The sequence below is a fragment of the Elgaria multicarinata genome, chromosome 8 (assembly GCF_023053635.1).
Source record: "Elgaria multicarinata webbii isolate HBS135686 ecotype San Diego chromosome 8, rElgMul1.1.pri, whole genome shotgun sequence".
In the NCBI taxonomy this organism is placed as follows: domain Eukaryota; kingdom Metazoa; phylum Chordata; class Lepidosauria; order Squamata; family Anguidae; genus Elgaria; species Elgaria multicarinata.
Genome location: NC_086178.1, coordinates 83,946,543 through 83,968,534, shown reverse-complemented (window position 1 = coordinate 83,968,534; position 21,992 = coordinate 83,946,543). Strand labels below are relative to the sequence as shown.

The window sequence follows — 21,992 nt, the reverse complement described above, 5'->3', positions numbered from 1 at the left end:
CTTTTTTGTTGTTGTTGCTAATTAGAGGAACTGTACCGTGAGGCAGAATTCTGGAAGAAAAACAAACCTCAAGAAAATGGAGAAGGTAATTAAACTTTTTTGATATTGTAGCAACATCTTAATAAGGTCCAGTGTGTTTTCAGATGATATTTTCACTTGCACTTTCTAATAAATGTTACTTATCTTATTTATAATTGGCTATTTTTATAAAACATATCATACAGTAAGATGAAGAACTTCCAGACTTGAGTTTGGCCGTTTCTATACGTGCCTTTTTTCTAGGGATCATCCCAGGATCATCTTTGCATTCAAATGACACACAGGGGATCCCGGAAGCAGACAGGGACGATCCCTCCATTTTCCTGGGATAATCCTTAGGTGTAGAAAGGGCCCTTGTTATCTAATCCAGAGGTTTAGGGTTCTGTATATACCACTGTGTATCCAGGAATGTTTGGCTTGCAAGGATTTCCCACTTTTCATATAGCGCAACTATATTTTTAAATTAAAATATGTTTTAAAAATTCAGTTATATTTTATAAAAGCATTCTTGTGCATTTGGAATGTTTCACATGGGCATACATATAAAAGATTTTTTTTTGTCTAACTGGATTTTTGTGGAATAATCCAACGAACAGAAGCAGGCAAGGAACTAGTATTCTTGACACCTTGCCAATAGCAGTCTCTGAGTTGAGATCACTTAGCAGTATGCATACTGCTATTTCTGTGTTTTTCCATATCACTACGAACTCTAAGTCTTTTAGGGTTTAGTATGTTTTCATAGTTATTTTGTGCATCTTTAGGCAAAATCAGCACTGCAGATAATTCAACTCTCTCCTACTTAAGTTGAGATCTTGCCTTTCCATTACACTCTGATGGAGAATGAGAAAGTCATTTAAACAGTCTTCATAGCACAACCTCATGTAATAATGCAAACCAGTATTATTACAGATACATGCATATTTTTATCCCTGTGGGAGTGAGAACTTGTCTAAGGGCTTGTCTATATGCTCTATCTACCCCGTCATTGCTTCACAGTTGCACCCTGTTGTTTAAATGATGCAGCCGCCAACTCACAACCACACTGGGCTTTTCCCTGCTAAACTTCATCCTTTGAAGTGTTGTTTTACTGTGACTTTTTCAATTGTTCCGATGTCACCACGTTGTTTTTTCATCTGTCAGTGGTGGCTTTGGTTCAGGTTAAGAAAGTGGGCATACTTTCTTAACCTGAACCAAAGGGGCAGATCCCAGCGAGGGTAGGTGTAGGATTGCAGGGCAGGGGGCGGGCTCGACAAGCGTCATAACGGCCACCATGGCAATGTAAAAGTCAGGGAACAAAAGTAAGGGCAGTTAAGATATATAACGTATAAATTAAATGAACTGTAGCAGTGCAGATGTGCTGCTGCAGGTTTTCAAAGCTGCACAGAGTTGCCATTAAAAAAAGTTTTCGCCGTTTCCCATTCCTGCCATCTAACAACGATGCTGTGATTTTTCCCAGGCTGCATAGCCCGTGCTCTCTCCTTCTGTGTAACTTTTTCGATTCCACTTCACAGCAGCAATGCTGCAGGGTTTTAGGAGAATCAGGAGGCAAAGCGGCATCATATAGACATGGCCTTGTTATCTGGAGGCACCAGGCAAATATTTGATTACATACCATGTTACCTACCCTGTGTCCTGGGAAGGGTCCTGCTGAATTGTTTATTGAGTGTGAAACATGTTAGGTCACACTCTTCCTATCACTAGTGGGTGTGGGTGTGGGGTTTGCCTCAAAGCTGGTTTCAAACTGAATCCTCAGTCAATATTTGCAGTTATTCTTGTAGCCGAGACCAATGATTTATAGAGTATTACCTAAATAGATGATTACTTTGTTTTAGCTTGGCTCTAATTTACAACATGTCCAGCTTATAGTATGCAGGTGTCTTAATTATTGAAGATGACCATGGACTTGGAAGTTTAATATCTAACTTTAAATCAGCAACTAGGTATTTGGATATGTTTGCAAGGCAGGGTAATGTAGCATGTGTAACATAACTCATCTATAAAAGGTGTTTAGATCTGTATAGGAAAAAAACATTTACAAATACAGGTTTCTTACTAAACAATTTAAATTTTCCCTTTGATACTGCTTTTTATACTGTATTTTGTAATTATGCTTTTAACATGTTGGTTGTTTTATTATGGTTTTAATTTTTGTGAACCGCCCAGAGAGCTTTGGCTATTGGGCGGTATAAAAATGTAATAAATAAATAAATAAATAAATAAGCAGTGTGTGTTAGGAATCAGAAATTGCAGAATCTATACAAGTTGCAAAATCCAGCTTTTTATATACAAAATTTAGATTGCCCAAGGGTTATGCACAATTCTGAATATATCCTAATTTTATAAAATGTTAATAAGAAATACAAAAAATGCTATTATGAAAATGTGCAGTGTCTAACATTACCTCTGCCTCATATTATTGCCTGTTTCCACTATTTACTCTTTGGATTTAAATTGGAATCAAGGGGCAATATCCTATAACTCCACTGCACCTCTGCTAGTTTTGTTACACTAGTGAAATAGATTATTAGTGCAACAGGAACCAGCAGTTATTATTATTATCATTTATTTATAAAGCACCAGACTTGTACATGGCACTGTACAGAGAACAAAACAATAAAACAATGTCCTGGCCAAATGGCTTACAATCTAGAAATGTCAACATATAAATAAGCATGGTTCCTAAAATAAGCATGGAAATGAGCAACAATGCTCATTTCCAGAACAAGAAGTTAGCAGAGCTCCCTTCTGTGAGCTCCAGTGACCTGTCGCATTACAGAAATGAGAGGAACCACTTGTTTCCATTTCTTTCAGGAACTGCTAGTTCCTCTTGCACTAGCGGTCCATTCCAGTAGCACAGGGGCAGTATAAGATACTGCTCACGTTTAATTTAAGAAAAAATATGCAATGAATAGATTATGGTATGTAAAGGCATTCAAGCCTATATTCTAGGCATAATTTCCTGGAATCAAAGGAAATTGTTTTCTATGCTAGCTGTATTTCTCCTTCTCCCTGGACCCCAGTTTTGCGCTCTCAGATCTTTTCTCCCTAAGTATGTTGGGGAATGGATGAACCAATTTAGTGTTGATAAGATTAAGATTGGAAGCATGTTCAGCAGGGCCTTTGAACTAGAAGAAATAGCTGGGGTTAAGAGGGCTGTGAACCTGTTTATTAAATGGGAATGAAATACCATCAAGAGCAGGATGAACACCACCTTCTGGAACAAATGAACCATCCACCAACAATACCTTCATCTTATATAGATGGAACTTCAGTTTATTAGATCTCGTGTAATCAATCACTGACCTCAAGCATCTTGTTCAGAACTTCCTCTATTTCACCTGAGTATGAAAAATAGAAATTTACCTGGTTTGCACCATGGCTGCTGTGTCGGATGACCATGGACACCATTGTAACAAGTCACCTTTGGATGCCCGGCTTGCTGTGGTTTGTCATGCTGTACAAACCCAAGTGGCAGGGGATGTTTGAGGGTTAGACACCCCTCAGATAACCCGTGGTTTATTTTAGGGTGGTTTGACGGTTGTCAAACGCTCAAACAACCCCTGTCATCTGGGTTCAATGACACAAGAAGCCACGACAAATCAGGTGCCCATGGGTGCCAGTCAGCTGCCCAGCACAGCACAACACAACACCCTACTCGGGTAAATAAAGGCATGGTGGGCTGTCATGCCGTGCATACCAGGTCATCATCATATTGATGACATGTCTCTCCCAGCATCCAAATAACCTCCCAGCATCCAAATAATAAAGCATCCACTTTCATGTAGATATCAAACAGAGGAGGGGATAGAATAGAGCTGTTCAGAATTCCATAGTGCAACTGTTGTGGTGCACAGTGGGAATCTTGCCACTGAGTTACATCTCCTTAATTTTGATGGAGCATACATCTAAGTAAGCATTGCCTAGATTACAATCCAAAATCCGTTGTTTTGAATTATGTGGTACATCTGTAAATGGTACCAGTATGCTGATGACACCCAACTCTACTATTCCTTTCCACCCAATTCCAAGGAAGCTGTTTCTGTGCTAAACCGGTGTCTGTCAGCAGTAATGGACTGAATGAGGGCAAACAAATTGAAGCTTAATCCAGACAAGACGGAGATGCTCCTGGTCAGTCGAAAGGCAGATTGGGGAATAGGGAGTCAGCTTGTGCTGGATGGAGTTACGCTCCCCTGAAGACACAAGTTCGTAGCTTTGGTGTACTCCTGGATTCAGCCCTGAGCCTGAATGCCCAGGTTTCGGTGGTGGCCAGGGGTGCATTTGAACAGTTAAAGCTAGTGCGCCAACTGTGCCCATTCCTTGAGATGTCAGACCTGGCCATGGTGACACATGCCTTAGTTACATCCTGATTGGATTATTGTAATGTGCTCTACGTGGGGCTGCCTTTGAAGACTGTTCGGAAACTTCAGCTGGTTCAAAGAGCTGCAGCCAGATTGTTGACCAGGGCTGGTTACAGGGAGCATACAACTCCCCTGTTAAAACAGCTTCACTGCCTTCCAGTCTGTTTCCGGTCACAATTCAAAGTGCTGGTTATCACCTATAAAGCTCTTTACGGCTCGAGTCCAGGTTATCTGAAAGACCATATTCTCCGATATGAGCCTGCCCATGCTCTGAGATCTTCCGGGGAGGCCTTTCTCTCAGTCCCACCAACATACCAGGCATGCCTGATGGGTATGCAGGATAGGGCCTTCTCAGTAGCTGCTCCAAGGCTCTGGAACTCCTTTCCCAGGGAGGCTAGACTGGCTCCCTCTGTGCTACACTTTCGGAGGCAGGCAAAAACGTTTTTGTTTCAGCAGGCTTTTGGAGCTACTCTGGACCTGTGTTAATGTATTGGATTCCCTCCCCCTTTTTGATCTGTTACTGTTTTTAAAAAAATTAACATGCTTTTAATTTTACTGTAGGTTTAATTCAATTTTAACTTTTGTAAATTTATATTTATATGTTTTAATTGTACATGTTTTAATTATGTAAATCACCAAGTACTGGGGAAAAAGTGGGATATAAATAAATATAATAATATTAATATTAATCATCATCATCATCATCATCACCATCATCTCTTTTTTTTCATTTTGCTGAAGAAAATCCAAAATCTGAAAATCCCAAAGATGATGAAGATGGAGATGAAAATCAAGAGGATAAAGACTATCACAGGAGTGATCCGCAGATTGCTATTTGTCTGGATTGTTTACGCAACAATGGGCAGTCAGGGGATAATGTAGTAAAAGTGAGTTTTGAAAACATGTTCTGCTCCTAAGGTTATTAGAACAGTACAGACCAATTTTAGTGGTGTGCTATAAATCCCTTAGGTGTGTTAACAGTTGAAAAATCTCATTTTCCATAACTATGCTCTTTCAAAACCATATGAAATTTCAACCCTTCCCCTCCAACCCCATGCTGTTTTTTCCTCATCTGGGCTCATTTTCAGTCTCTGAGTCTAGTTAAACACACACATACACACACACACCTGTCAGTAACATTTGAAGGATCCAGCATCCTGCTCTCAACTGACACTTCTCCACTTTAAGTCATTCCACCACTTTACAGCTTTGTGTCAATCTAAAATACAGTCTGTTGGCAAACATGTAGTTTGGCTCTCAGATGGAAGTGTTCTATGACGTTTTCATCTTGTTTCTATCCATTTCTGCATCTGACGAAGTGGGTTTAGCCACAAAAGTTCATGCCTTAAAAATAAAACACCGTTAGTGCTTAAGGTGCTACTGACTCTTGTTTTCATACTACAGATTAACACAGCTGTCCTGTTTGAATCTGTTATGATTAATTAAGGTTGCCTTTCACTTGTGAGCAAACCTTTGTATAAATTTGCATGCAGACCTACAACAACATTGCTGCAACTGAAATGATAGGCGGAGCTTATAGTATTTTCATACACTGAAGCTGCCATAAACCTTCCATGCCCTAAATATGCTTTATTATTAGCCTCCCCACCTCATCCTAGGAATGTTATCAAATAGGTTTGTCTTTTATTGGTAGCTTTTGGGACCAATTGTATCCAGGTTTATAGTTTTTGTCTCCTTTCCTTTAGGGATTGATGAAGAAATTCATCCGGTGTTCTACGCGAGTGACTGTAGGAACTATCAAGAAGTTTCTCAGTTTAAAATTAAAACTTCCAAGTTCTTACGAGGTATGATGGGCAGCAGCTTAAAGGTTGCAGACTATTTTCCTTGATTAAGGCTAAGTGGCCTTAGATGTCAAAGCTTTAGTGGTATAAATATTTTTTTGCTTTTAATGCCAAACATGGAGTGTGAGATTAATCATCCGATCTTTTGCATATTTACTGAGAAGTCGATTCAGTGAAGGCTTACTCTAATGTAAATGTACACAGGATTGCAGTTTTAAGTGTCAATCCAGAATAAGGTTTCTATTTTTACTGAATTTACTCAGTAAGAAATTGGAATAAACTTGACTTCATTGAAAAACATTACTATTTGCATAAACATTTCTCAGAACAACTGGCACTTCTCCTGAAAAGTTAAGTCCATTTATGTTATGGAGAATAGAATATATTATAAGAAAATAGAATAGGAAATATTGGCTGCATTCAAGCAACATCATAGTCAATGGTGGGTTAATAGTCAACTCCACGGTTGATTGTTTAGTGGGGACTCCCCACATGACATGATTATAATCAACCATGGTGTGGATTAAGGCCCGCACTGAGTTGCCTATTAGTCAATGGTGTGTTTGATTGACACATCCCCCCTCTCTCCCCCCTTGCAGTCTCCTGCTGGTATCCCATCAGCCATTCTGAGTTCTGCTGGCTGGATAGAGCAGCATCTGCTGCTTTGGTTGCTCTTGCCAAGGAACTCTATAATTGCCGAAAATAACTAGCTGTGTGCAACGAAACAGTCAATGGTGCCCAACAAACGACACAATAACCAACAGTTTTTCAAATAATCAACTCTGCACATTATTTGCATTGGTTATTTCAGCCAAATAAGCAACCATGGTGTGAAAAGGTCTCAACAGATGACACAATAACGAACCATTGACTGTTTAACCCACCATTGGTTATTGTGTCATCTGAACCCAGTCATTGTCTGAGTCAGACAATGAGGCATTAGTAATCTTAACTGGCTCCAAAAGGCTGCAGGTAAAAGTAGGTGTAGGTTTTTAAAAAGAGTTAAGGCAGATTTTTTATCCATGGTCTGAACCCACCTTCACACCTTGTGCTGTAGTCATAAATATCAGCAAGTTGAAAACTGGTATTTATGGCTATAATTGGAGAAGGACCACAGCTCAGTAGGTAGAGCACATGCTTTGTATGTACAATGTCCCAGGTTCAATCTTTGGTATCTCCAGTTAAAGAATAAAGGTCAGGTAGCAGGTGATGTGACAGACCACTGCCTGAGATCCCAGAGAACTGCTCCCAGAGTTGAGAGTACAGGACTAACTGAACCAATAACATAAGCAGCTTCTTATGTTCTAATGTTAAATCAGGCCTCAGTCTCCCTTTTCCTCATTCATCAGACATGATGCAGTTTTTTTAAAGTGAGTATGACAAAATGTATTTTATTTGTACATCTTTCACTTTACTTTTTAAAAAAAGTCACAAGCGGAAAAGTAAAGTAAGTCAAGAAAGTAAAGTAAGTAAAGAAGCCCTTTACGTATTTACTATTGATGCCAAATGGGCCTTAAGTAACTTGTAGTTTAAAAATAACACCAAGAAGTGTTTGACAGCTGCAATGGATATTCCCCCCCATGTCACCTTCCAAGCTACTTTTTACACTTTTCTTATTCTAAGCAGCCTGTTTAGATAGGGAACTTGAGTCTCCTGTCAGGAATGAAAGTGAAATACATATGAGCATATAAAAGGAGCTATCTGGATCAGGGCCATTTTATTTGTATCTTCCTTTTTTTCAAATAAACAATTATTTTATACAACACATTCTCATCATTTGCTCCTCCTATATGCTTGGCAATTGTCTTTATGACTCTTAAGGTTATTCTATGATTTAATGTACTTTCTATTTTATTTTTTATTTTCTCTTTTAGCTGGATGTACTATGCAATGGGGAAATCATGGGGAAGGATCACACTATGGAATTCATCTATATGACACGATGGAGACTACGAGGCGAAAATGTAAATAAAATAAAACGTTATTTTTTTTTAGTTTGCTATTTCTGTGTATTTATAGCTCCTTTGTGTATTTATATTTAGACACCTCAACAGTGCTTCCTACTATTTTTCACCATTTCTGATTTTTATATAGTTTGAATTCAAAACAAACTTTGACTTTTAGCAGTTGCACAAAGTTAGAATGTATATTACACTTTCTGAATTTTGTACCTTAAAGTAACAAGGCTTCAGGGAAAGGACCATAGCAAATAGAGCACATGCCTTGTGTGCAGAGGCCCCAAGTTTGATTTCTTGTATTACCAGTGAAATAGATAGGTGGTGATGCGACAGAGCCTGAGACCCTGGAGAGCTGTTCCTAATCAGAATAGATAGTGCTAGGCTAGCTGGCCAATGGCTTGATTCATTATAAGGTAGCTTTATATATTCCTGTTTTTCCAATTGCAGCTACACAACCACAATCCCGAAACAAGTGAAAACTGTTTACTGATAAATGTTCTCTCACTCACTGTTGGCTCTCAATAGCTTAGGTCCATGGTTCCTAAACTTCTATGCTATCATGCCATGATAAGTGATAGTTATTTCACCCATAATGCCTGCCTAGGCACGGCATAAACGGAAAAGTCTTTACTACCATTTGGGCATTTCCCCATTGCTGGAAAGAAAAGTAGGAATTAAGCCCTGGGGTGCTTCCAGACAAGGCTTCCAGACAAGGTTGAGTGTACCATCGCTCAATGTTATTCACCTTTTAAAAAAAGAAAAAAAAAAAGATGAAACAGCTGCACAATGTCTCTTAATGGTTAGCTCTAGGAATCCTCTGTCTGGAAGCACCCCTAGAGTCCAGAAAGAAGGGAGGCTTGCAACATAGAAATGGATTTATCTCTGAAAAGTGCAAAGGAGGTCAAATCGTCTGTATGCCAAGCAGTTGCAGAAAGAAGAGAAACTGCCGGGGGAGGGGGTGTTACTTCAGCATTTTTCATAAAAAGATCAAGTAGTTTAGATACTTCCCAAGGAAATGTACCATTATAAAAATATAATTTCATAATGATGACCAGGGGTAGTATCTCTATACATAGGTACCATTGGTATCATCTGTTGTTCTGGGGAATGATCCCCACAGGTTGAGAAACAAACAACAGGACTTTTGATGAACTTTTGGGCCCAGTAAGGGATTGACTCAGATTGCTAAAAGTCCTCAGTCAGGGTATCTTCTCACTAATATAACTGACTATGTTGGAACAATAGCATTATATTAATGTTAAAACAAATGTGGGCCGAGAACATCACTCAACCCACAGGGCTGTTATAGTCCTTTATATCAACATGGCAATCATTTTGTATTAACCATGTTATTACTGTAAGGACAGTTGCATATTTCTACATCTGTTAAGCATTGGGACATTACCTTTCTTCAGTGCATTTTGGTGTGGTTCATAATTTATGAACTTTTACCCCATCTCTTCACATGCTTGAGGTAGCTTACAAAGTTAAGAAGGGTGCATAATCTATAAAATAATTAGTAGTTCCTTCCAATTAACTAATATAGAATAAGAATAGGATCTTTGGAATTCTGATATCTTCAGCTTGAACTAAAATGACATGATGCAGCCAAACCAAAGTTCTTTTCTTTCCTAGTGGGATTACTCAAATAAATTGCATCATGTGCTTACACATTTTCAGTTGAAATAATTAGAGATTGATAGTGTGTAACTGTCTGGATCATGCTTCTCTGTAAAGGAAAATATTTACTTCAAAATATCAGCAACAAATGTTATCACAGAAAGGCTTTTTTGTAAAAAAAAAAAAAAAAAAAAACTCTGTTACGTTTTTATCATATCTTGTAATAAAAGAAATTGTCCATTAAGCTATTGCCATTTTTAATCTATTGCCTACATTAGGTGAATGATTAGTAGGGTTAATCCTGAGATTTCGCTTACATTGAATGTAAAATAATGAAAACTAAATTTGTTTATATGTAAATATTTGAATGCTAAATTGTTTGCAATTTACAGATTATTTGCACATTTTGTGACTAATCCTGCTCCCTCTGGCTTGGAACTTCTTCTTATTATTATTATTATTATTATTATTATTACTATGGTTTTACTTTAATACCAACTCTCTGCACCCAAGGGAGTGGAAGGCATTTCCACTCATACAGGGGGAAGTCCCTAATTCCCTCCCCTCCCACGCACACACACACACACACACACACACAACCAAGTGCATCCTGAAGAGAACTGGGGATGTTTCCAGAGCACCCCCAACTCTCTGCAGCCAGTTTTGAGAGGGTGGGCGGTTGCAGACTGGGAGGGAGTCAAGATTTGACCAAAAGAAAAAAACTTAGCTCTATACAAGCAGAAATGTTTTTTACTTGTGCAGTGGGATCTTTGGATCCAGCACTATAAATCTTAATATAATTCCATTTGTCCTGGTTAAATATATATATATGCAACTTTAAAAATTGCATATTTCTACAACAGAAATTGACCCAATCAAAGTTATAAATTTTCCTATTAATCTCTGCTAGCAAAACAGCACCTGACTTAAGTGTAAAATAATTAAAATCTCAGATGTGAAACAAACAAACAAAAATGAAATGAGATGACTAATAATCCATGTCCAGTTGTGGATGCCTCTTATCTGATCAGAAAATCATCTCCTTCGCAGTTTCGGTGTCAGAACTGCTCATCTTCCCAAGTCTGCTCACAGGATGGCTCTCTTTATCAGGTAAGAGGCACTCCCGACTGTACACATTATTGTCATTAGGATGATATCAGTACACGCATTGTAATTCAGATATGATGGGAGGTGGGAGTCCCTTTAATTTTGCATTAGAACATTCTTCTAGACTAAAATTAGCCCTCGAGTGTCAGAAGTCTTAGTTGTTGTTGCTATTTTTAATGCTTACATAGTCTTTAAAATGCACATGGGGATGACTTATTCATTAATTTCGTTTATTAAATTTATATTCCACCATCACTAGCATGGAAAAGGCACCTAACAAAGATAGAATTGCATAAAAAAAAATCATGCCAGTTGCAAATACAATATTAGACAAACTTGGCAGTTTCAAAGTTGTCATGAATATTTTTCAGGGAATTATCCCTGACAAATATATGAGGAAAAGCATATGTGTCATTGATTTGTAAGCTGAGGGGGCAGGGTAAAATTCACAAACAATGCATCAAGAATGAGCATGTATTGCACTGTTTTTAATGATTGTACAAGTTGAAATAGTTGATGGTGGTTGTCAGCATATCATGCTCAGTTCTTTGGGTTTCTAAAATGTATTAGTGTGTCAACAATTTTCAGCAGCTATTTTTTTGTCTTAAATTTAAACAACCTAATAGAAGTACATGCTATTGTCTTTAAATTTTTACAAGTAGTCTAATGTACTTTATACACAGATCTAAGTGTGCTTTAATTTTTTTCCCTCCAATATTTCAGTTCAAAAAAGTGGTGGTGTATTGGGCCCAAAATCTAACATGAGGGTTTTTTTAGGTTCATTTGCTAAATACAAGAAAAAATAATCCTGCTTAATTAGATCATTCTCTAGAGCATTGGAATATTTTTTAGTACAAATTACCTTATGCAAATTAGCCTAATTTCTCAGAAACGTTTCCAGTTCAAAGCTTTCCAGAAAACCCACATCACTATCCACCCCCGCTAGCAATTTATGTTGACTGGCTAGCTCTACCACAGAGATGGCAAATGGAGAGCAGTCTTTGGCTTCTCCCTTTGTTGTTGTTCCTGATGGCAGCAATCTTTGATCACTCCCTGTACTGGCTAATTATAGCACTTATGATTTAAAACTGTTCAGTTGTTAGGATACAGGTTCTATGTGTATGTGTGAATGAATGGTTGCAGACTTGTTTCATTAAGACAATTGGATAAAGAATTCATTATATATGATTCAATGCCAAGGTGACAATCCATCTTATTATTATTTTTTGTAAAATAGTAAACCAAAATAGTCAGCCAAAATATACAGCTTGAGTTGCCCTCCTATAGCTGTACTAACTTCATCAATATTTTATGTAACTAAGGAACCAATCCTATGCATGTTTAGACAGAAAAGAGCCCTATAACTCCAAATATTCTCCAGCCAGCCTTGGGGGCGGAGGGGGCCAAACAGCAGTCTGACACTGAACTCTCTTGGGGCAAGAGGGTCTTCAGCACTAGACTGATGTTTGTCCTTGTCAGTTGTTTTCCTGGCAGAAGTCACTTTAGATCTCCCTTTTGAAACGAACGGAGAACAGTGTCTCTCAGTTGATTACACTAGAGGGTGCAATCCCCAAAACAACTGGTGGGGAGCAAAAGGCAAGGTGGTCACTTGCAGGGGGTGGGCTTTGGGCCCCAGCTGCAGTTTTCCCAAGTTCCACCCTTCAAAGCAATCCATATGCAAATTAACGGAGATGAAATTTTGATAGGGGCTGCTTTGAAAGACTGCACCCAGGAAAACTGTCAGTGAGTTCAAGTTTGTTCTGAAATTAGCGACTGTATTTCCTGATTTTTAGGGAACTAGATTGGCTAAATTCCAAGCCAATCTGACATGATATGAGAGGAGTTCGCCCAGCTCTAAAATTTAATTTACAGAGACCCATATTTTTGTTTGGTTCATTTTCACATTTATAGATTGTTGAGAAAGTACCAACTAAATTCTGCTGATATGTTTTTAACAATTATACTACAACACATGTACTTATGTCTACATGCTGTCATTGTTTCTGTTTGTTCTGTTTTCATTGTGGTTTTAGTCTTACCCCATGGTACTCCAGTATCGACCCAGAATTGACTTCGGTTAGACCAAAGGGCCAGATCCCACTGAGATTAATCCTGCACTATGTTTACCCATCGACAGATTGCACAATGAATGGATGTGCCTGGATTGGGGGGATACAACCAGAATTTCAGCATGCAAATATGGACTTTTTCTTCAGTTCATCAACTATCTCCCCTGCCCCGCCCCCGTTAGAGTAAGCCAAGTGCCATTCTGCTACTGAAACATTCATGCGATATTTGTGGCATCAAAGACTGCAAATTGTAGCCAAATTGTTAAATGTATAGTCAAGAGTCTGAATCTCTGGAATACTTGCTTTGCCTGTTAGAAACCTTCACTGGTCCATAACATTGATTTTACATTAGCAGAGTGGCCATCTGCTCTTTCACATGTGGTGTTGCAGTTGCTGTTTTTCACATTTACTATTTTACTGAAAAATGTTGTTTAAAAGAAGTACTGTATAAAAGGTTAAAGCTATACCTTTAAAAATATTTTGTACATAATATATGTTTGAGAAATGTGGTTAGTGTGCCACTACCTTTTTCTTGTTCAGTTCCTCATAGGTCCAGGTATAGCTCACTCATTAGTATGCAGCAGTCTTTTTGCAGCATCTAAAAATTTAGATTTTGTGTCAGAGAAGTTCCATGCAATTGGTCTGTATTGCCCTTAAATGGTATAATGTCTCATAGTCTCCCTTCCGTAATGTATATGACTTAGAGTTTCGATTTGGAGAAGTAGCAAATCAGCACACATGCAGCAGGTAAGGTTATTTTTTAAAAAAAGACTACAACATGGTAATTTGTTTAAGTACAAGAAAAAACAGGAACTGTCATGTAAATTTTAATGTAAAAGACATTCTTTTTTAAACTGTTGCTATTGCAGGCTTTCCATTGAAAATTTCATTCTCCCCCTTAAATATTGCTAACTGTACAGTAAAGAAGAGGGTTGAAATTGGTGGTGCACTGGTTTAGGGCCCATGGGCATAAGTATGCTTTTGCATTATTTTAACGTATTTCAGTAATACGCATCAGCATACTCAATGCACCAATTTAACGGCATCGCAACCACATTCTCTGGTTAACTGGAATATAGCTATTGCAGAACTGATTGTCACATCTGAAACTGACGTAGATTTAATATGGTTGATAAAGCTATCTGACCAAATACTCCTGGCTATTCAGGATTGTTGTTTTTGGAAGAAGCTGTGGTGTCACAAAAATGTTGATGGTTGCCTTAGATAGCGTGTGCATTCCTTTTTGTTAAAAAAAAAAAGTTGTGTTACGGATATCATTACAGAGGTCATGATATATATTTTTCTGTCTTCCATTACTTTTGTGCAGTTAAAAGCTTAAATTACAATATAGTTCAATAATCTGTACAGCTCCTAATAAACAGTTATTTTTAAAGTAAATTACATACCATAAGTAATTCACTTTAGAAAGCTATGGTGTAATTAATTAAATTTAGGAATCTATGAAGAACAAATACTGCAGATCTAGCTTGTAAAGTAGGAGAATCTAAATTGAAAGCTTACTTACCAGAAGAGTAACTTCTAGAGCAGTTACTTCTAGAAAACTATTGTGATACTTGCACAAGACCAAAACCCAAACTTGCTCTTCACAGACCACATGCCCAAAACATAATCTGCTAAATGTTGTGGGCACAGTGCAGGAGGACCACTGCATATTCCTCCTGTGTTAGATGCAGTAGCTGTTTGATACAAATAGCTACTTTGGCTCATGTAAGTGCTTGCACCTGCCCAGTTATTTCTTTCCCCTTTGAACAGTTGACTACCGTTCCATTGCCATATCAAAAACTACTTTTTAGATTTCTTTCTGTTTCCAAAGCTGTTGCTACATGGTATTTGAGGCTAGTGCTGGGAAACAGCAAGTCTTCAGCTCCCTTGGATTCATGGAACTAGTTATTTCAAACTTAGCTAGAGATTTTTTAGTTACTTACACACATACACACACACATTATATTACAGAAGTATACACATATATACACACGCACACATACACACATTTTATTACAGATACCTGCTTCTATACACACATTCGCTTTTATAAAGTAGGGGCAAATTTCCTTTAGCATTGTGTTTCATAAGAGTTCTTTGGACATCACCTTGAAGCACTGGGGGAAAGATATGTAAGTGATTTTTGTATTTCCTTCCATGGTGCTGGATAACATCCAAAGAATCAGTGCATGTCACCACTTTAGATGTTACCCAGAAGCTTAGAATTAAATGCACAAGCCTTACTTTTCAGGACATCTGCACCTAAAGAACTCTCAGTACAGATCAACAAACTACAATGACTTAATTGAAATTCCTGAAATCTTTGCCATTACTATTTGAAAGATCCTTCAGCAGGCATGGCTGCTTCATTAGTATTGAGACTATTCTGTTAGTGCAACTGATGATATGGAGGAGACTCACTCAGTTCTAGTAACAAGTATCAATTTCTTTTCTCGTATCAGTGTTCTGCTAAGGTGAGCATTGCTACAAATTTTACATGTATACAAATATAAAACACATTTATTTTTACAAATGAAATATGTAAAATGTATTTCTGAACTATTTTCAGATTTCCTGTGCAAAATGAGCAGCTGAACCTTTTGTTTGACTCATGAAAGGAAATGTAACATTTAAGAGCTTTAATCCAACTGACAAAAAACCTTCTCAAACTATTTTTAATATGTTTAATTTAACACATTTTGTCCAAATCTCAAAAATCTAATAATCTACATATAATCTCCTTGTACATTAGAAACCTGGCTTTTTACAGTACAGGAAAGGCCATGCAAAAACAAGCATTTAGAGTCTAAATACAAAAAACTTCCAATATCAATTCATTGAGCTCCCACATGTTTCAGACTGAGAACCATCACCTATTCTGTGTTTTATAACATTTTGTAACCTTGGTCAAAGAGAGCAAATATTTTCCACTTGGAAAAAAGCATGGAAATCCAAGACAGACTTGTCAGCTGTGAAACTGAGAGCCTTAAAATGTTTCTTGCACATGTAACCTCCTTGTGGCTTACAACTTTGCATTTCTGGTACAGTTGCATAGTGCCTCTACACAGTTGGTTGGATAATTGTCGAAAGGCCAACCAACTGCAGATGTGTTCTTACTACACTTGATAGAGAATTCTACTATTTGATTGCTCCTAAAGAAAAAAAAATTGTGCACCAAGGAAAAAAAATAAGACAAGAGACTAATGGAACATAATCAGACTTTTTTGTGCCAGAGAACAGTTACTTAAATGAAGACATTAATTGTTCACCAAAGCTGTACAGTGGATATAGAGATTTCCATTGCAAGCCATAAAACAAAACTTGGGGTGGGCATTGCTATCTGCTCTGGTCCTGTGACCCTGGCATTGCTTGTGGCTTTTCAATGCAAAGTGGGTTCTGTACCACTAAGCTATGGGTAGTTATAGATCAGTGGTAGAAAACATACTTTGCCTGCAGAAAGTCCCAGGTTTTATCACTGGCATCTTCAGCTAAAAGGATTTTAGGGAGCAGGTGGTGGGAAAGACTCCTTTGCATAAGACTCTGGAGAACTACTGACAGTCAGAATAGACAAATAGGCTGGCCTGGTATAAGGAATCTTTTTATGTTCTTTGAAAGAGAATTGCTCTGTGTACATAAAGCTATTTCCCATGGCTGGGCATTTTCCTCTCACGGAAGAAAGCAGAAAGCATTGGATCTCGCCCTAAGCTTTTGAAGCTGCTGTTTTGCATGCTCTTTCCAAAGAATTGCAATATACTGCTGTGCCTGCAGGGAAACGGTGACTAGTAAAGTTTAGGATCCCTATAAGGCATGGGGTTACCAAGGGATCCCTATGACATGGGGTTACATATGTAGATTGTGTTGGCTGGATTGAAGCAGTGGACTTTAACTTGCATGCTAATATCTTAGATTTGTCTCTCTTGCACAAGTTTTTGCTTCCTGCTGATGGAATTTCAACTAGCTAGTAATATATATTCAGTTTAGTTCTCTGCCAAATGATTTACTTTCTTTTTTGGATGATATCCAGCCTCAAATGTCTGTATAATGCAATTCTGTTAAATAAATTAGCAAAACATATGTAGTGTTAAACATTCAGTTTCCCAAGTTTAAAAAGCTCATCCTTCAAAACCCATTATTCAAGTTGTTTACACAAAAAGTACTTTGAAGATTGTGCAGGAGGGGTCATCTTGTACATCTTGGGGTAGAAATGTATGCTGCCTCTATAGTAAAAAAGGAAAAAACAGTATAAATTTCTATGGCTATTCTTGATTCTTGCCAAAGCAAAGTGTTATTGCAGGGTGACAATCATCCATCGTGCTTTTTCTTGGAGCATCTTTTATGAATATATGCTCTAGAAGCACAGTTTAGTAGATGACAAGAATAAAATAAATCCAAGGGGCAAGAGGAGAACAGCATATGTAGTTTGTATGTATTTCCTCAAGGTAATGAGTGACAGGTAGGATTAGTAATTTAAGAAAGACACAAAAAGCAAGAAATATTTCCAGAATGCCTAATTGCTTACTGAAGTTCATATTGATTAAAAAAAAAAAAAGATGACACTGGACCGATTCTTATGTCACATTAAACCAGGGTTCCAGAGGATCCTGGTTTATCGTGCTTGAGGAAGCACATACTGATTAATCGTTCCCGTTTGGTTCCTCTTACAAGTGGGAGGGGCTAAACAAATCACAGACTTGCTGTCTGGGGTTTGTTTTTCATGAAGTCTAATGCAGAAATTCTGGCTTGTCTTTTCCCAAACAAGCCAGAATCATAAACTACAAACTCTGGTTTATTTGTTGGGAAACATCAGAATGCCTGGTTTGGACATTGTGATAACCCATGGATGGGCGGGGGTTGAGGGCAGGAATTGTTTAGCCATTCCCACTTGTAAGACGAGCCAGGTGGGAATCATCCGGCATTGTGTACTAGTACACTAGCTCATCACAATCAGCTGGATTCTCCAGAATCCTGGCTTATCGCAGTGTGCAAACCTGGCTGCTAAGCTGCTCACTAAAAAAGGTAATATTTCCAGGAGGTTTATTACCCCTAGGGATAGAATTAATCTCTATTGAGAACTGTAGTTTTTAGTTTGTTGTTGTAGTCTTCACATTAACAATTACTTTACATGTTGAATTGTGCTTGAAGGATTTTGAGTTGCTTCAAAATTGGCCCTGCAACCATTTTATGTTTTTTTTAAAAATTTCTCTTTTACAGAAATCACTTTTTTTCATAATATAGCATTTAACTGGATTTAAAGCAAACACCCTATTGGTTGCCACCTACTAGGTATTTTCTAGCACCAAAGGTTAGTCAGCCAGAAAGCACCATGAAATGCAAAACAGCAAAGAAGTTCTGAGTAATGCCCACTTACATTAAAAACAAAAAAAGGACAAAGGCTTTTGTTTTCAGTACTGATGGCTCTGCTATACCTGCCCAATGAACCAAAAATTAAGTGCACTGTCGATCTTGTAAATCTACAAAGCACAAAATACTGACCAAATTAATTTCAGCCTTTTTAAAATAGCTGTGAAGTTTAAATACAGTATCTTTTGAAGATATTTGACAAGGTATTAACATTCATTTTACAGATCTTTGTAGTATTTATTTTCTTTTTTAGCAAAATGCATTGCTTTCAGTAATGTCTGCCCTATGAATGAGCAAATAAGGCAACACTGTGATGCATTATATGTAATATAGGCCATTTGTTATGTCTTTTCCAGAGTAGTTACCTTTTAAAAAACCTTTAAAAACACTGAATTATACAATTTGCCTCCTAGATTAGCACTTGAATTATGTGATCATTTTCAAAAATAGAAAACAACCAAAAATTCATAGTTTTCCCTACCCCTATCCTGGCACACAATCAGCTGTTAAAAAGAGAAACTATTATGTGTTTTTAAAAATATACATATTCCAGGTAAATGCTGGAGGAGAGGGACTATGGCTGCATTCCTATGCACACTTACCTGGGAGTAAGCGCCACAGAACTCAGTGGGACTAACTTCTGAGTAAATATGCACAGGATTGACTTAAGTGCCCTTACATAAGATGTGATCCAAGTAGTGACGAGAGGCGTGTGACATGAATAATAATTCTACACTTCCTTTTATCTGATTTGTGATTAACAGTTTGTATTTTAACAGCTCTTGCAATATGTAAAGATCTTAATGCATAATATCCCACTGCTAATTTTCTTTTAAAATATGAAACTTTTAAAGCTTTTTGTCAGAAGTGGTAACATCTTATTTTTAAAAAAACCTTTTTGTGGTTGTAAATTTTAGCTTATGAATCATTCAAATTGAAGTGAAAAATAACACCCAGGTCATTATTAATGACTTATTAGTCTATCCTACTTATTAAGAATATATGTATTTTTGTAAAAGAAATGCACTTGTAAATATTTAATCTGTCTGTTACCTATGTTTTGTTTTGGGGGAAAATGCTGCTGCTTAGGGAATCACCTAAATATTTTCAGTTTTGCGCTCAAATGGTTTTTCTTTGCATTCATGGCATGTTCATTCTGTACATCATTCTGTACTGACTAGTTACAACTGGGCTAAATGCATTTTATATCTGGACATAGCCAAGTGTGTATGCCACAGAGTCCCTCATTAAATCTACCTGAAGGCAATATACATTGGTGCTGTGTTTTCATCTTTGATATTAGCTCCCTTCTGCCTTAACAACATTCCTACTTTTGTCTACATGTTATAACAAAGTTCTAATGTCATTGTGAAGGTCACATTCCAGAGTGATGTATCAATGGAAAACTTATTTTCCATTTGCAGCTTATGATAGGGTTGCCAGCTTTTAATTTTGGAAAATACTGGCCTCTCCTGCAGAGCCAGAAGACAAAGTTAGAGCAAGCAGAGCTGAGGCAAAATCTAGTGAGTTGGGCAGAGCTTGGATGAATCTAGCAGGGCAGAGAAGCCAATGCAAGATGGGGCATGGAGGAGACCGTGGGTCATGAATTTGAGGCTGGTAGGCTTTGAAGTCATTTGGCTTTTTGGTGTCTTCTACTAAATAGCTGACTGAAGACACTTTTACTGGTTGGTCCAGTAAAGTACTGGACCAACCAGGCTTATAAAACATGTTGTCTTATCCAGTCAATAGTTGACAAATGAAAAACAAAACACAAAGCATGATAAATAATTTGAATAAAAAAATATTTCACAGTGCAGGGAGGGGTGGGTGGGTTGTATACCTGCATATTTTGAAAAGCTGTTCCCTAGGAAACTGCTGTTGGAACATTCAAGGTTTTGACTGCAATTCATGAGTGACTAATACAAAGCGGGGTTCCTTCTCTTAAGAGACTTGTGTGGGGGTGGGCAGGGGGTGGGAAACAGCTTCAGATATAGCATTAAAACCAGAACTAGCCACTGGAAATTGTGCAGTAGCTGAAACCTGTTCTCTTTTTAATGGTTCTTTTTGACCCAGCTATTGGCCACTAATTAACCTCCAATGCAGAAAGCGGCAAGAAATGCACAACTCTGGGACTGAGTTTAATGGTCAGGTTCTGCTTTCAGATAATTTTCTGATTTGGAGATTTTGCCTGATCTGGATCCCCTTAGTTGAGCTCCATACAAAACTACACCATCTCTTCAATAGAAATATAGTGGATTTGAACCCATGTGGCTGACTTATCTTCATTCTAAGTGCTGTACATTGAATGTGTCAATGTTTTAACACTGATTATTACTCTCAATGGCAGAATTCATAGTTTTCAACCATCAAAAGTGAACTTGAAACTGTTTAATGTATATTGGGACATTTTGGGCTTTAGTCACTTTTCCTGAGGTGATACTGCATTTAATTATGGCCAATATTTTTTGCTACTACATGTCGTTTTGAAGTCCGCTTTGTATCTGAAGTTAATACCAGTAAAATATAGAGTAGCATGTGAATATCCTAAAAAGTTTGCTAAAGCATACTGTTATAAACAGCCTTGAAAACAAGCCCACAAAAGGTTCCAGTTCACACGAATCTGTGCTCTTCCACTTAACCTATTTTAGTAATTCCTGGCATATATTTATTTATTTTATTTTATTTGTCACATTTATATACCGCCTCATAGCCGAAGCTCTCTGGGCGGTTTACAAAAGTTAAAAACAGTAAACATTAAAAGTATACAAAATAGATGGCATAAGTAGTGGGGGAGACCACGTTTCTCCTGCAAGTCATCACTTCCAAAATGGTGGGAGGTGATTCATACTTTCCACACAGCCAGGTGAGTGGTCATTTTACAGGCCTGTTATTATATTACGTGTTACTTATTCATTTTAAATACAGTGAGTGTGTTTCAAATTGTGTGTTCAATGCTAATATCAAGGATGTCCACAGCATCACTGTAATGTAATGGTCACCACATCCTGGACAGTCTGTATGCTACAATGTGCTTCTAGCCCAGTTGGATAAAGCCCTATTAAAAAATAAAGTTGAGCAAGTTGTATAACCAATTTGCGTATTAGCACTGAATTGCTGCTTTCTGAAAGCAATAAATATATTCATGTTGTAACATCTGTTGTGCAGCCTATGATAAGAGGCATTTTGTTGCACTTTTGTTTTCTATATAATTTATTTTGTTCTATAAAAAGAATTCTTTGGTTCATCTGAAAAGTTGTCTCATTTGTAATAGGCTTTGAATGAATGTGTGTTCTCTGGGATCGGATGTAACACTAATACTATAACCACTTCACATCATCTGGTAATCATTTCACGTAATTGTGATAACTGTATTCACACCAACACTTAGTTGTCATTTAATTTCAGTTCAGATAATCTTTCCACATTTACCATACCACTCATATGTCTTCCTGGAATTGTATATTTAGGCCAGGATCCAAGTGTGGGTGCTTTTCAAATCCTTCCTACTGCAGACCCCTTCTATGCCCCCAAAATTACCCCTGAGAGTCAGGAGACATGCCAAGGAGGGGTTGCTTCCAAAAGGCACACACCACTCAAATGCTTTGTGTACATACATAAGCCACTTTGGATCAAAACCTCAGAGTTGTGTTGGTTTTAATAAGTTTTTCTAACCAG

General features: G+C 37.6%; 1 protein-coding gene across 5 annotated transcripts in view; it reads left to right on the top strand.

Moving 5' to 3' along the window:
• Positions 1–21,569, top strand: part of PCGF5 (polycomb group ring finger 5) — a 56,290-nt gene extending 34,721 nt beyond the window's left edge. For 3 of the 5 annotated variants that reach the window (XM_063132901.1, XM_063132903.1, XM_063132902.1), the window contains exons 5-10: positions 26–85; positions 5,139–5,284; positions 6,104–6,202; positions 8,074–8,163; positions 10,828–10,887; positions 12,918–21,569. In XM_063132901.1, the coding sequence (XP_062988971.1) occupies positions 26–85; positions 5,139–5,284; positions 6,104–6,202; positions 8,074–8,163; positions 10,828–10,887; positions 12,918–12,965 (503 nt within the window). In that variant the 3' untranslated portion in view covers positions 12,966–21,569. The remainder of the gene's footprint in view (positions 1–25; positions 86–5,138; positions 5,285–6,103; positions 6,203–8,073; positions 8,164–10,827; positions 10,888–12,917) is intronic. The other 2 variants (XM_063132905.1, XM_063132906.1) reach the window with 2 other exon arrangements.
• The last annotated feature ends 423 nt before the right edge of the window (positions 21,570–21,992 follow it).